At 41.1% G+C, this 15,888-nt stretch overlaps 1 protein-coding gene across 6 annotated transcripts in view; it reads right to left on the reverse strand.

Annotated features, from left to right (window-relative positions):
- Nucleotides 1-337: 337 nt before the first annotated feature.
- The window catches only part of znf512b (zinc finger protein 512B), a 28,442-nt gene continuing 12,891 nt past the window's right edge, over nt 338-15,888 (reverse strand). For 2 of the 6 annotated variants that reach the window (XM_053424508.1, XM_053424511.1), the window contains 15 exons: nt 15,005-15,084; nt 14,730-14,858; nt 14,246-14,421; nt 13,851-14,134; nt 13,678-13,755; nt 12,355-12,489; nt 11,745-11,872; nt 10,080-10,172; nt 7,565-7,663; nt 6,737-6,988; nt 6,250-6,600; nt 5,638-5,739; nt 5,398-5,460; nt 4,800-4,898; nt 338-4,121 (listed from right to left, as the gene is read on the reverse strand). In XM_053424508.1, the coding sequence (XP_053280483.1) occupies nt 3,777-4,121; nt 4,800-4,898; nt 5,398-5,460; nt 5,638-5,739; nt 6,250-6,600; nt 6,737-6,988; nt 7,565-7,663; nt 10,080-10,172; nt 11,745-11,872; nt 12,355-12,489; nt 13,678-13,755; nt 13,851-14,134; nt 14,246-14,421; nt 14,730-14,858; nt 15,005-15,084 (2,414 nt within the window). In that variant the 3' untranslated portion in view covers nt 338-3,776. The remainder of the gene's footprint in view (nt 4,122-4,799; nt 4,899-5,397; nt 5,461-5,637; nt 5,740-6,249; nt 6,601-6,736; nt 6,989-7,564; nt 7,664-10,079; nt 10,173-11,744; nt 11,873-12,354; nt 12,490-13,677; nt 13,756-13,850; nt 14,135-14,245; nt 14,422-14,729; nt 14,859-15,004; nt 15,085-15,888) is intronic. The other 4 variants (XM_053424513.1, XM_053424514.1, XM_053424509.1 and 1 more) reach the window with 3 other exon arrangements.

Below are 15,888 nucleotides of genomic sequence, written 5' to 3' on the forward strand. Positions count from 1 at the left end.
ATTTTATTGAGGACATCTATTAAAGGGGCAGATCCAGGATTCCTTCTCACTTTCTTTAACTTGATTTTATGACAAATAAATAATTTAGGATATCTGCCGAAGTATGGGCTCGACCGAGTGCCATTCTAGTTTTATGAGTGAACCAGGGAATGTTGGTTTAATTAGTTGTCACGCTAAATAAGTTAATTGTTAGCATAATTTTTGAAAGCATCCTCACTTAACACTTGTTGCGACAAGTACCGCCATAATTTACTTGTCTATTAAATCTCCTAATTACATCCAATATGATATTTGATGTAAGATAACAGATATCCAAACTTGACACAGATGACACAAGTTTAGTCAACAAACTTTTATTAATTAGTTGAGGGATACTAATGCACAGGTAATACAACAAGTTTTTGAAAAAAATTGTAACAGTTCAGACTCAAAGGAGGCACTGATGCCTCCCACGTTAGATACTATACAGCTTAATTTCAGATATGGAAATCTTGAATACATCATTAGTCTAATTTCACCTGTTATTTATATATTATAACCAGTTAGGAGCTACAACATCATCTCGTAAAACTCTCAACAGTTTCATCACAATTGCCCCAACAACAAAGGCAGAAACCATTTCCTGCTTTTGAAGTCTAGGTAGCATATAAAATGAACCACTGTTGGCCAAATAAAGGGTAAAATTCTCAGGCTGTCGAAGGGGATTCGTGAGGATTAAGCTTGGGTTCGGAGATAACATTGCTGACAAAGGGAAGACGCTCGAGCCTGCTGTTTCCCCAGGTACAAAAGTCACACCACACACAGTCCAGGTAACTAGAAAGCTCCAACAACACTCCTATTTCAAGCCTATTTCATCGTATAGTAAGTGCACTAAATACAGAAACAAACACACATACATATGCCTTGTTGTCCCATATTGGATAGATAATAATAAAGGACTCTCTCAATGTGTGTGTCGTTGTGTACTGAAAAAGCTCAATTTATGTGCATCATCAAAATGATTAAAATAACAGTGTATGCCGACACATAGGCCTACAATGTTCCTTGTGGTCTACACATTTTTTCAACCTTTTCTTTTTTAGACTTCATAATATGTAAAAAGCATTTTTCAAAGCAAACAAACAAAATTAGGGGAGTGAAATAAAAAGCGATACATTTCTGAAAAGACACATCAATATCAAAATATCAGCAAGCCAACAAAAACAGCTAATTATGGTGTATTGCTGTACTCTCTAAAACATGTTGCAGTCAGCTCACACTGCGGGATAGATATGTTTTCCACATCGTAGGAAGACAGATAGTAAAGGGTGTGATAAAATATAAAATACCCACTGTTAAAAGCAGTGCTAAACTATCATATTGCAACACCAAAGCTTGTCAGGTAAACACAGTCAATGTGACGTTATTAATGAAATGAGTAACAAGCAGCTGATGAACTGATTCTGTGCCACGGCGTAACACTTGACGCAAAGTGTTACCATTTCTGACATCCAGTCATTACAAAGGTGCTAACTGTTTACCACAAACACATACACACACGCACGCACACACACACACACACACGCACACACGCACACACACTCTGGACAACTCCTATTGAAAAGGTCATAGGACCAATCAGTGCTTGTCTTGCATCTCCCCGTCCGTTGAACCTGGATAGAAGTTAAACGTCCATCCCACCAACAGAGACAGACACATGCATATTCATCCCCATCCAAATAAACTCCATCAGTTGATTAATAATGGAGGAATTCAGCTCAAATCTTTGCTTAGCAAGGTAAAAGGTCACGGCGCAGGGGTGACACCACCCGGGACACGTACCGAGAAATTCAAAATCCGATGTTACGTGAAAATGTTCCGCTGACATCAGTGCTTGATTTCAATGATGACATTGACATTTGGTGGTGCAAAATTTAGAGGATGGATCAATGGACTTGAATTGAGTTGTATCAGGTCCTTAAGGTAGAATGGCAAGTAAAGCACCCTTATTGTCTCACCAGAATATCCTCACATCACAACTTTCCCCAAAGCTATCACATTGCTCCCTACGTAATACACACAAGAGAGTATAAAATAGATTTATCATCTCACTTATTTTAAGTAAGCAAGTAATTTTTTCATGGCCATACACCGGAAATATAAATCAAATATTTATGGAGTTTATATTTGCTCAATTTCTTAATAGAACTTTTGGTTCAAGTACTTTAAACACATTTAAGTGAAAATATTCTCTGATTGCACACATTTTTAGGTTTGAACAGATGTAATAATATTGGATTACTTCTTTTAAATCTCAAGATAAACCAACAATAAATGCGAGAGCGGTCTCAAACATGACCAGTTATGGCTTTGCGTGGTGAGTCATAATAATATGGTCATGTTGGGTCACACATTATGAATAGAAAAAGCTAACCACGCTGCTCAATTATAAATTTAGATTATCTCTATTTAAATTTTTCATCAGAGTAAAATATTCCCGCTCCTGTACCTGACGGCCGCGAGGCCAAGCTGAATTTCTCCTGGAGTGCAAAAAATACAAGAGGGGAGTGAGAAGGGTTAAAGTGCAAGGCAATAACTTTGAGCATCCAGGAATTAATTCATAAACCGTTTTATAAGTATTAATCTTGATTTGCATTTTTTTCGTTTTAATAAAAGATTTTTTTCCTCAAACTCTATAAAAGATAGTATTTTTAATTCTCTCCTCTGTTCTGAGATTCAAGCTAAAGCAGGAGCCAACACATGGCTTTCTTTAACATGGTGCACATCATTTGATTGTGCTGCAATGGTGCAACAAGCTCCACACAAAATTCATCCTTCTGTCTAACATTGCCAGTCCTATTTTAGACAGAAAACTTCAAGTTTTTCTTGTTTAAAATCAATTAAACAAAGCCATATTAAGAATTAATGTAACTAACTCATAGCTTACAGATGTAAATTTCAAACAATAAATTTCCGCTTATTAACCTCAGTGTAAAAGAAGCGCGTAAGACACGTAATTATGGTTGTCAAAGCAGATTCCTTTCACTGTCATGTGATCCAGATGAAATTAAATCAGTGTCACTGATGTGACACTCACGTAACTGTGGGATAAAATGGAGTAGAACAGGATTTACAACTGACCAACATTTTAGCTTATATGACAATTGCTTACTTAAGACATCAAAAGTAAAAAAAAATGAACAAAGTAAAACCAGGAAGAAATTAAAGAATCAAGTTCAAAACAACATTGCACTACAGCACACACTGCAAACACTCCTGACTGCTCATGATCCAATTGGACGTGTCAGGCTCGAAAAATTAATAGATGGCATCATTGCTTTGAGTATATAGATATATAGATATAGATATTATTTATGTACACAGTACAGTATATCTGTGAAAAAATGTGAAAACAGTAGCTATCATTAAATGACTTCACCATGCTAATAGAATATCTTTTTTAAAAACCTCTCAAACATTAATGAATCTCTTGTAGAGATTTACTCTCCATTTGTTCGGAGTACTAACGCTGTTTAGAAAATCTACCCAGGATTTAATCTTTCATTACGACGGTCGCCCCCCTGCTGTGAGTACAGATACTGAAATGTGTGCCTTGAAAACGAGATAGAAGTGGAATGGAGAAACAAAACACTACTGTTACATGAGTATTGTTTTTAACAATAGACAATTGTGTTTTACCTCTTAATGGCTGTTTTAACTTTCTTCTCAGTGCCAAGTCTTTGCCATAACATTTACAGTCAGCTTCCTCTCTGTCTCCTGGGTTGACGAAAGCAGAGCTACTCAGATAACGACAGCCTCTTGGGTTTGCTTCGCCTGGTGGCCGAGGGGACGGGCGGTCTGTTTTGGCCTGAATTAGCATTGTCCGTTGGGTCGGGGATCAAGGTCGGACATTGTGTTGGGCCCAAGGTAGGAGTCACGACAAGGGTTGAATTTTGAGTGGCGGCAGGTGCTTCAGTGTTTGTTTCAAGAGGTGCGATCACCGAGGGGCGCTCTTTGGGCTTGCGGCCCCTCTTCTTACCAGTGGAGGCACAGTTCCTCATCTCAGGTTTGATCCCGTTATCCTCCGGTGCTTTACTCTTGCTACTGGAGACCACTTCAGTGGCTGCAGTACGAAACCAGTTCTGAAGCAGAGAATAGTGATTTAGTGATTATCTCAAGCAGGAGCATGTATATGACCATATACAGCTGTAATTAGTGGGGTAAACCTCCATGTACGAATAGAGTACTATGGCCTGTAAATGGAATAAGCTATTATAACTTACTAAGACTTGTTACCTCCACCAAGGAAGTTATGTTTTCCTTCTGTCTGTCAGCTGGATAATTCAAAATGTACTGGACTGATTTCCATGAGATGTTGTGGAGAGGTGGGACATGACTAGAGGGAGAACCCATTACATTTTGGAGCAGATTTAAATAAACGGGCAGATCTTGGAGTATTTTTCAAATTCTAATTCCACGAAATATAGTGATAATGTGGCCAATCAACTTTGGCGGACGTATGTCGTCTCTGAGCACCCCCCTCTACTTATTTTCATGGAAAGAAAATCAGTATATTAAACGAGAAATACATATACTGTTTTCGAGTAGATAATTACTATTGCAACAAGACCTGTAGAGGTTTGGTCCAGGAAGTTGCTGATTACCACAACATAGGAAAGTATGAGAAATATCCAATCTCATCTGACTGGATAGGTTTACTGTTTATGAACAGAAAAGGAAATACTGCCTGTAGACGTGATACTAAATGACACGTCGTTTGTTATAATGTATCTGTGAAATTTAGACTGAGCCTGACCCACCTGTGAGTGTGTCTTGCTGATGTGGTACTTCACACCGCTCTCTGAACTAAACTCCTTCTGACAGATCAGACACATGTACTTCCCCAGTTCTCCACCACCCTGCAACACACACACACACACACACAAACACACACACACACACACACACACGCACAGACACACAAACACACTGAAGTCATTAACATTAACACCACAGCATGTCACCTGTTACACACCAGATTAGGCATCAACCAACACCAGTTATCGTTTAACCAGAAGTTAAAAATTAATATATGCACCAAAGTAGACAACATTTTCCACACACCATTTATGTTGCATTGTTATTCTGTGTTGATACAACAAACATATTTGCTTTACATTAGCAGCTAATTCTTGACATTGTTTTGTTTTCAAATCAGCTTATATTTTTTGAGTCTTCTAAATAATATTTTTTATTTGATACACATGTTTCAACTCTTATACCGCATCAATTTCATTTTACCTCCAAATTCATCAAACTTACTTTCTGTGTGTGTTTGTTTTACTGTTTTTTTACTTTAGTGTCTACAGATAAAAATGTGATCAGGCCAGTGTCTTAGGTCCAGGTGGGGGTTTGTACCTGGCTGCAGTTGGCAAGGTGAGCTTTAAGTCCCGACACACTGGAATACACAGCTTCACAGTTCTGGGGCAAAACAGAAATAAATCAAGAGTGAACAAACAAATTACATCTTTACATATATAAATGTCACTCTCATGTTTTTTTTTATTATATAAACAAACACGTCCATCCAATTCAATGTTTTTTTGTTATGGAAACGTTCTGTATATGGCGAGACGTGAAGCCGGTTTATGTTCTTACTTCATTGGTACAGCAGATGAAGCCCTTCTCCTTGACTTGGTTCTTCCAGGTCTCTAGTAGCTCTGGGCTGAAATTGGGGAGACCAGGCCGCGTGTAGTTTAACTATAAAAAAGAAAAACATGTGTATCATTATTTCTGATAGTTTTCATCATTTAGTGTGAGTTTAGGGGTCTGGGGGACATGTTATCTCCTGGTTTCACCTTCATATTTTCATGGAAAGGTCGGCTGTGACGCATGTTACTTTGTTATCTTTTTTGATATACGTTTTTTTATATTTTCATGGAGATATCATCTTGCAGTGTAGAATGCAGATTTACAGGTACCTCTGTTTCTGTGCCTGTGTGTGAGCCAAGTATGCATCTCTCATTATTGTAAATTTTCTCATGTTGGGGGCCAGTGCTTGAGATTTAATGCTATAGTGTATTTACTAGGCCACAGCTGTTGTCCTCCACAGCTGGGATGTAATTTGATCTGATCAGATTATTCTCTTTATTACTCAACATTCAGCAAGACTTCTGGGATCTTGTTGTTTGTACTTCTAGAGAGTTAAAGCCGCTGCAGCCCTTCCTCCCTTCTTTGTAAACTGAATACTTATCCACTTTATGTACTCACCCTCTTGCTGTCAGGTACCAGGTCGTCCTTGATGCGCCGCTTAGTGCCCCAGTCTTTGGCCAGCTCATCCTCTGCTATCTCCTGCAGGTGGAACACTGCCACCTGAGCAGACCGGCGCCTCACTCTGCCACTGGGGGTCCGTTCAAAGTCCTCCACTGCTCTTTCATTGTCTCGCTCCCTCCCCTTTTCTTTTTCCCTGTCCTTCGGCCTGGCGTCCCTTTGCTTCTCCTTAGGGTGGCAGGCGGAAGGTGCCCTCTCCTGCCAGTCCGTCTTCTCAGACTGGCTCTGCTGCTTCTTGCCTCCTGATGGAGTCTCCTCAGGGACCACCTGGTGGAGCGGTGGGACGCCCCTCTGAGTAAAAAAAGTGAAGAAACTGCGGCTACTTATAGGCTACTACTTATTTGGCAAGATATAGACAAATTCACCAATAAACAAAACTGTGAAAAACAGCTGTCTCCTAAATAAACTACTGGGACTGTTTTCTTACCCTTTCTTTGCCGGTGTTGTTGTTGGTGTCAGTTATATTGTCCTTGTTGTAGTTGTTAGTTGTGGCTGTCATGGTGGTGATGGTCGGGGGGTGCTCGGTACGCACGTGGTAGTCTCTGCCAGCCTTGGAGCGGTAGGTCTTTCCACAGTGCTGGCACAGAAACATAGGCTTCTCATCATCAGACAACTCTCCTCCACAACGCTTCTGGTGGTACTGGTAGCCCATCAGACTGGAAAAGTGGGCTGAGCAGCCCTGTAAACGTGTGTGCGTGTTTGTACACATAATGTGTGTGTGATTGTGTGAGGCCAGTGACAAAAATGGGACAGAATTAGAACAAGCATTAGGTTGGAAAGTGGGTAAGTGAGGCAAAGTGCAGGTTTAATGGAACAATATTAGAGCACTTGGTCATTATTATGTGGTTCCGCTTAAAAAAACAGAGAAAACAGGAGTAAACTGCTAATTTTTGTGTGTGAAGACGTCACTGAAGCTTGAGTCTATTTTTTCACAGCTCTCTCTCCTCCTCTCTCTGCCTTTTGCACTCCAGTGTGAGTAATGGGAAGCAGAGTGTTGATGTGGTTTTGGGCAACGTGTCAAGAAAAAGGCATAAAGGAAAAAGGAGGGAGAGTGCTAAAGGAGGCGGACACAAAAAAAAGGAGCCTGAGGAAAAGGGAGGAGCGAAATCAAAACTGGCATTTGCAGAGAGAGGAAAATGTGGCTTGAAAGACAGGAAAGTTGGACAAATGGAATAAAGGACAAAGAAAAGGAAAAGGGAAAAAAAAGAATTAAAGGAAAAAAAAATAGAAAGGTAAAGAAAGAAAGAATGCATACCTCACTAGGACACTTGATTCGTCCCATCTGTTTGAGAACTCGGCGCAGCCTTTCTCTCTCCTCATGCTCGTCACCCGTCTGGCCTTCGCTCCTTGAGGGCTGAGGGGCAACAAACACAACGGTGCATATGTATTACCCACCACAACATCGCCCTCTGCCTAATTACTTTCAGAAAATGGTGATGCAAATGTGTTTTCCAGCTTCTGAGTTCTCACTGTGCCAGGATCATTAAATGGTTTCATGGTGAGGCTTTTTCTCAAGGCATGTTTATGACAACTGTCAAACTCATGTTTTCACTCGAGTGCAGGCTGGTGCCAAAACCCAGCCAAGACCAGAACAACAGATGGCAGGGCTGCCAGGGAGAGGGAAGACGAGAAGTGCAGGGGCGACTGGAGAGAGAGTCTGGACTTAGGAATCCCAGAGGAGTGAACTTCATGTGTTTTCTCATGTGTGAACACACAGAGAAAGAAGCAAGATGACACAACCCTAGCTTTCTGTAAAGTTAAAAGAGGAGATGAGATACCACCAGTCCTCTAATTCAAGTAAATCACCCTCAAGCCTGATGGCAAGAAAACAGACACAAGCTCAGCCTTTCATTTACACTGGCAGTGGAGTAAACTATGGGACAACATCAGCATGCAGTAATGCCTCTCCCACTCAAAGACTGAACACGCCTCTGACAGAATAGATAGCGGGCTCACAATCGCTACAGCGACATCAAGGTCAAAATCAGCGGGTGACCCCTGTCCTTCTGTCAGCACACTGTGTTTTTCCACACTGCACTGGGGCTAGTCCATGTGACCATGTGCCCTGACAAAACACTGGACGCGGGGTCAGGGCATACGCCAAATTAAATCATATAAAATCAAATCAAACTTCACTTCACATACCAGGCTGAAGTAGAGACTGCTTCACAGAGGCATGATTCAACACAAATGGTAACACAACCAGCAACATTTACACAGACAAAAACACAGAGGCAGTAGAAAAAAAAGAGTCAAATGAAACAGTCTCATATATGAACACACCTCTACGCCAAAATGTAGGTACTTTCCTCACTGACTGTAACACTACACTGTCACTGCTGTGTAGACAACACCTCTTTTAATATGTCCTTTTGTGACCATTACCGTGAACATGGGCAAATAACATGAGCCTCTATACCCATAAAAATATTGTGTCCACTTGAAGACACCACACAACTGACTTTATTTACATACATGAATAAAAAAAACTGTGCCTGCAATCAACAAATCATGACCACAAACAAACTACAATACATAGTATGAAAAATACAGTTGACAATATATACACGGAAAAAAGGGATTGATAACAAAATCTTCAGAAAAGCCTGAACACTAACACTAACCCTAAAAATAGTAAAAACCTTTATTGTACAGTTGCAGACATCAACACACTAATAAGATTTATGAATTAATCAACTCAAAAAAGTTTCAAAAGTTGAGTCGTTTTCTGAGAAAATCTGAAAATCTTAGTTTAACACGCACGCAAACAAAACACACACGCACACACGCACACACACAAAGGAAACACACGCACACACACGCACACAGGGCTGTCTTTTTCCCTGCTGCACTGGGATGGGGCTAATAAGGTCAGGACACAACAGGTCCACACTGAAGACAAATGGCGGTATCAAACCCTTTAGCTGGGCCGGCACAGATGGCACAGTCATCTATTATCTCTGTCAAACTGTCAAACAACACACACCCAAAACATTCACGCACTCGGACTGTATACATTCATGTGAACATATACCATGAATACTAAAGGAAACTGTGCTCACATAAAAACACAAACGCACTTGCAGCGCGTCACAAGGTTTGCTGCACGTTCACACATTAATCTTTCATGATACTTTTTTGAAACAGGCAGCGTTGAATTATTCAGCAAACTTCATAGCAGTGCCATTGCTCTAATGCAGGAGTGTCATGATAATATCTTAATGAAGCTTGCTGCTGTCAGAGTTAAGACAGCTGAAGAAAGAAATGTGAGCACTTTCAGGACAAGAACACCAATCACCGGTTCAAATGTATCATCGTTCACAGACCCGAGATCACTTTTTTTTAGAGAGGGGCTCAGCAGCTGTCAGTGAATATAAAACAGACACAATGAAGTGGTGGTTCATGGGAAATGAATGGGTTTTGGACTCTGTAGGTGCATCTATACGTGACGATATCTAGTACAGCATTAAACGAGCCCAGCGAAATCTGACACCAGCATTAGAGATGGTGGATATCTAAAATAGAGTCCCAAGTGCAAGTTGGACCAACCCCTGAATAGGTGAAGTGCTCTGGTGTGGTAACTAAAAACTAACGACCCCTGTTCAGTGGGTCAGTGGGACAGTGGTGAAACATTCGCTCCCAATCTGGATACTGAACAACTGAGTTATGGATTACTGGGCCCATTACTAGTCACACTGTCAACCTACTATAAAGCTGAGTATTTGAATTTTTGATGCTGGCTTCAGGTCCCACAAGATCACAGGGTTTACCTTGGTGCTGTGTTCAGCCATGGTGTGGTAGTTGAGGCCGGCCTTGGATCTGAACTGTTTCTGGCACTGTTGGCACTTCAGGGCGTCCTGGAGCTGCAGAGGATGAAGGCCAAACAGAGAATCACATAACATTTCTATGAAAGGAAACAAACAAGTAGCCCACTCTTGCTGGCTTTATTGGATCCATCAATTTAAAACCGTTTCATCTGTAACCTAATAGAGTTTTTTTATTAGTGCACAATTCTGGTCAAAATAAAGGACAAAGGACATGATCGAGAAACTTTGGGAACCAGAAAAAGCCAATGATAAGCGCAGTGTTCTTTTCTGTAGACATCCCTCCTCGCCTCAGTATTGATTTGGAGACAGAAATGTTTTGATGGTGAGTGACCCAGTGGTAATGTGGTGATTCTGTCATTACTTAATGGCAGGCTGTCCCTGTAATGACACACGGGCCACTGGGTGACAGAGCCATTAAAATGGCTGTAGGAACACTTCTCTCTAAGGGCCCAGAGGCGACTGCACCACTCGACACGCTGACTCGTCCTCAGGATGAGCTCAATGTAGTGCAGACGTTTTAACTTTTTCCATGTGTCACCCCAGCGTCCTTTATTATTACTATTGACCACAATTGAGTGCAATGTAAACAAACCACAGAAGAGTACAGTGCCCTCCACTGATCCATTCCAACTGATATTAGCTTTCATATCAGTGCAGATGAGTGAAGGATATTACATGGCTGAGATTACGGAACTGAGATAATGCCTCATGTTATTTCTTCAGCCCTCCAATCAATATCTTTACAGTAAAGGCTCCCAAGACTCTGGACAATGGGCACCTCAGGGACAGCTATCTAATAACACTGCAGTCAGAGTTATAATCCAATGTGTACCACATTTCACACTGAGAAAAAAAATAAAAATAATTATGGAATGGAAAAAATTTGTAAATATTTAAAACAGTTTTTTGAGACAATGTCATGAGGCTCCTGTACATCACATCGTGTGTATTGCAATGTTAGATGTTCCACAGAATCATACGAGGACCGCACCGTTTTAAAGGGACATATAATGCTCATATTCAGGTGACAATTTTTGTTTTGTTTCTTACTTGATAAGGTTTACATGTTCAAATCTTCAGTAAACATATCACGTCGTAATTGCTCAACCCCTTCCAGCGAATGAATGTTAATGTCGGCCTCCATTCTCGCTGTATCGGGCTTTGCCAGCTGCTATGCATGCATTATGCAAATGTGGGGGCATCAGGATGTCATATGACATCACGATAACCTGTAAATACTGGGCTATTATGAGATGTTTCAGCAGCTTCGGGAGCAGTGATTGCTGCAGTGGGAGAGGAGCTCACTTTATCACATACTTTGGGCTTTTTAACATAACAGAACTTTAAATACACACTAGAGGAAAGCGGAAAATGTTAAAAGCATAAGACGTCTTTCCTGCTGATGTACATGATGGTATAACTTTAAGACATTATCGTTTTCAACTTATCCCCCAGAAGCAATTGCAGTCATATAAAGTTTCCATTGATGCAAATATCTGAAAAAGTCACTAGAAAACTCTTTATAGGTTTCAGAGCAAAGTTGACCCGAGGCTGTGACAGCACACCCACCCCGCTGCAGTCTGATGAATGGCTGTGTCACACACTGACCTTCTGGCAAATCTCCATGTGTTTCTTGAGGCCGTGGATTGTTTTCCTGGTGACGATGGAGCAGGTGGGGCAGACCACTTCACCTCGCTCTGAGATTGCTCGCTGCCACTGGGTGTCAGGAACAGCACCTTAGAAACAGGATAAAAGCTTTCTGTCAATCCCTATAGACATTGTGTCCCTTGGCCAATCAGAACTGATGGCAAGGCAACAAACTTAAATATTTTTGTTATTAAACTAATTATTTCCACAGCAGCAAATGCTTTATCAGTTTATGGTTCGAAACAAGTCTTCAGAAATGATTGATTGATTGATTGATTGATAAAATGATTGAATGGAAAAAAATTGGTTTTGAAGATCATTATAATATGATAACTTTGGCGTTTTGACACAACTGATTGATTAATTAAATTAACATATAATGAAGACACGATTGACATCATTAGTTGTATTCCTATAACATTTTTACTTGTGAAATTGAGGCTTGAAAAAAGTTATTGGAAGGTGGCATGACATCAGTGATGGATTTGGAAAAGACAAGTTTCTAATGAGTATAAATCTAGGCTTTTGATAAGAATCAACAAATTGTATCCCTTATAAAGTTGAAATTCACCAGAGCTTGTTGTTGCTGGGTCTTTCTTGGAGGACTGACTTGAAGTGGGTCTTCTCTGCTGTTCCTCACTGAACCCACTCCCCTCTGGTCTCTTTGCACGACCTGCTTTTAGTTTTTCCTCTACCTTAGTCATACCTGTCAGACAAGTGCACACACACACACACACACACACGCACACGCACACGCACACGCACACGCACACAGTGCAGCAATTAATACTCCCATTGAAAGTATTCAAGGTAAAATGAGATACGTAAGTAGAGAATGACGGTCGGAGGACAATGCTGAACAAGTGAAATTCTAAAAAAGAGAAAGTTGATACTGAATATAAAAAAGCTGTGAGAAAGAAAGAGAGATAGAGATTGAGAGAGAGAGAGAGAGAGAGAGAGAGAGAGAGAGAGAGAGAGAGAAAGGGAGAGATTGTTAATGAGTCACAGCAGAACAATGACAAGCAGACTAATAGAGCAAATGAGAGAGCAGTGATGGGGACGATAGGTTTGATAAATGCTGATAAAGAGTTTACACAACTGTGCACACTTTATGAGACTATACATTTAAAACTGTGTAAATGTGATGTGAGATTATGAAACATCTCTGCAGTTGCCACATTAGCTCTTGTAAAAGATCCGCACCATGAATCAGTAGTTATACCCAAGTAGCCAATGGCATGATATGGCAAAACATGCCTCCACATTCCCCATCCCTATCCTCTAACATTGGTACATTTGTACTCCCAATGTTTCTATTATTCAGTATATAATCACAGATATCCTGAGGCCTGCTGTTTTGTGAGCAATCAATGATGAATCAGCCAACACAGCACTATCTATTCTCCACAATTTATTTTATTCACTTATCAACAGGGTTTCCCTACAGGTTTCTGGAGGGCTTAGACTCTGTGATGTATTTTTTCAGACTGTCTTTGAATGCATCATTTGAGACAGTTTTTCTCCCTGGTTCATGGTTAGACTGGCTGTAGGGAATAGTGGGACAAATCCTGATTGGTCCCTGCATCAGTTGGCCAGTGGAAACTGAAGTTGACCAGTATAAAGATTTTACTGGCCTTGTCACTGTCTTTACCAACCCTCTCTGTGTGCTTGTCTTTGGGGTTACACGTACAAATATGCTGCACCCGAGATCAATAAATCAATTTCCTATGTGACAGCAGAACACGTTACTGGATAACGAAACACTTTCAAGGTTTATTAACACAAAGAGACTCACTTCAGACAGCTTACATGAGAATACCTTATACATTTATATGACTATTATCGGAAAGTCAACATGAATATTAAATGTCTTGAGAATTTTTTACGTTTTTACCTTTCAATCCAAATGTTCCAGATATAGAAGGCTGCTCTCCAGTGAATTTCTTGGGAGTTTTCTGCTTCCGTCCTAGCTCAAGAGAAATACAGAGCAAGGAAATGGTCAAACACGTATTGTGCAAGAGTGATGAGAATGTGGAGTCCATGACAAGAGATATGCTGTAATCTTACTGTGCTTCATTCGCTCTGGGTCCTCATCGAGGTAAGAAGGGGGAAGACTTCCCCCCTCACTATCACTGCCCCCTGCATCAGACGATGTGCTCTGGGATTGCGACTCTTGGGACTGAGGAAAGACTGGCGTGTACTGGTGAATCTGCTGTGAAGGCTGGCCGTGGCTGTGCTGTTTCCTCTCATTCCTCTGGTGGGCCAGCTCCCCGTTCTGAGAAGGCGCAGACACCTCGTGGGTCTTTTTCACTTTGAAGAACACAGGAGAGGGCGGGCTGTTCTCCATGGGCCTGGATTCACAGACCGAGGGAGCACAGTTTTGGGCAGTCAGCATGAGGACCTTTCTTACACCATTATGTTGGTCAGTGTGGGTGGGAATTTTAACTCTAAAGCCCAGTCACCTTTTCTTGGTGTTAGACTTGAGAGGAGCCTTTTGAAGTTTATGCTGCTCATCCTTGGGCTCCATAGTAACCCTGTCAGGGTGGTTCCACAGCTTGTGCTTCTGCAGGCGGACCTTTGAGGCGAACACTGCCTCACAGTAGGGGCAGCCGTGACTCAGCTTCTCGGCTACAGTGGCCTGATATGAACACAGACACGAGTAGAGGGTATTTAGAGTCAGCTTCCTACCTATGCAAAGTCAGATGACAGTTGTTAATAGAAACCTTCAGTTAACTTTTCACAGTTAGATTATCGCTCATGCATATGGTCAATAAGTTAAACATTACTTATTCAAATTCTCAAATTCTCCCACTCATTTCTCACAGGAAATTTTGTTTATTTGAGGGTTTTCTGCAGTACTTAACATTAATTTGCTATTAAAATCTACTTTGAAGCATAAGGTGGCAAAAGCCGCATAGCAGGAAAGAGCAGAGATTAGTAACTCACCCCCTGGCAACGTTGATAGTGGTACTTGACGCCATAGATGCTGGGAAACTCTAACCAGCAGCCTGAACACGGACACTTAACCCTGGAGCGGCGCTTAAACTCTTCCTTCCATTGCACTATCATATGGGCCTGCTCGGGGGTGAGGAAGAGAGAATTGAATACATGCACGCTATACTGTGCAGCATATTGTGCATATTCATGGGGCGCTGCCTACTCTGTGCAAGAAAAGTGAAGCCCACTTCAAACACCCACACAGTTCAAAGAGAGATACTCACAGGGATACTTCTGAGTTCCTGCACTTCTGCTTTGGGACGACCTTTCCTCTTCCCTTCTGCTGGCTCATCACACATTGGACCTGGCGAGATGAGAGAGAAAACAATCTCTGAGTTTGCACTGAGTAATGCCCGTGCTTCATATTCATAGAGTACAGGGATTAAAGAAGTCGTTTGACAGAAATCTTTTGATGGAGAGGTAGGAACGGTTGGGGATCAGGGGATTGATTATATTCAGACACTCCTGAGTGTTACTTTTGCATCACTTAAAAGAAAAATAAGTGAGTTGCCCAGCACACAAAAAGCACGTTCTCATATGGCCTTATGTAGACAGTCTATCGGTCCAGCAGAATGAATCCCTGTTATCTTAAACCAACAGGAAACAACACTGTGTGTATAGTTTATCCCTCATTACAAGTTCACTCACTATTACCCAAGCTCGGTCTTTATAGCTCATGCTGCAAAATTTTCTTAACTCTATACTCAGTGTTTGCTATTATGTTCTGCATAAATATAAATTAGTATAATGACCCCCCTGAGGGTGAGACACTAGAAGGTACGAGCAGTCTCCACAACGAACAAACAGAAGCAACCCATCTCTTAGCAAACACCAACAAGCTGGTAAATAAACACTTTTAATCCCTTATGCTGGGTTAATGTAACGTGTAAATAAGCTTCACAACACTTCACCAAACCCAATTATCTTTAACTAAAACTCCTACAACATATTGACCCTCAGTTAATTGCAAAGAAACAGGATCTTGTTTAAACACAAAAACACGGAAAACATTCACCATGGGTTCAGTGCATTTACTTGCTAACTAACCAGCGCTATAGGGATGCTATTATTCTGTCCAGGGTATTCAGCATGAGAACAAAAACAAGGT

The sequence above is a fragment of the Pleuronectes platessa genome, chromosome 6 (assembly GCF_947347685.1).
Source record: "Pleuronectes platessa chromosome 6, fPlePla1.1, whole genome shotgun sequence".
NCBI lineage: Eukaryota > Metazoa > Chordata > Actinopteri > Pleuronectiformes > Pleuronectidae > Pleuronectes > Pleuronectes platessa.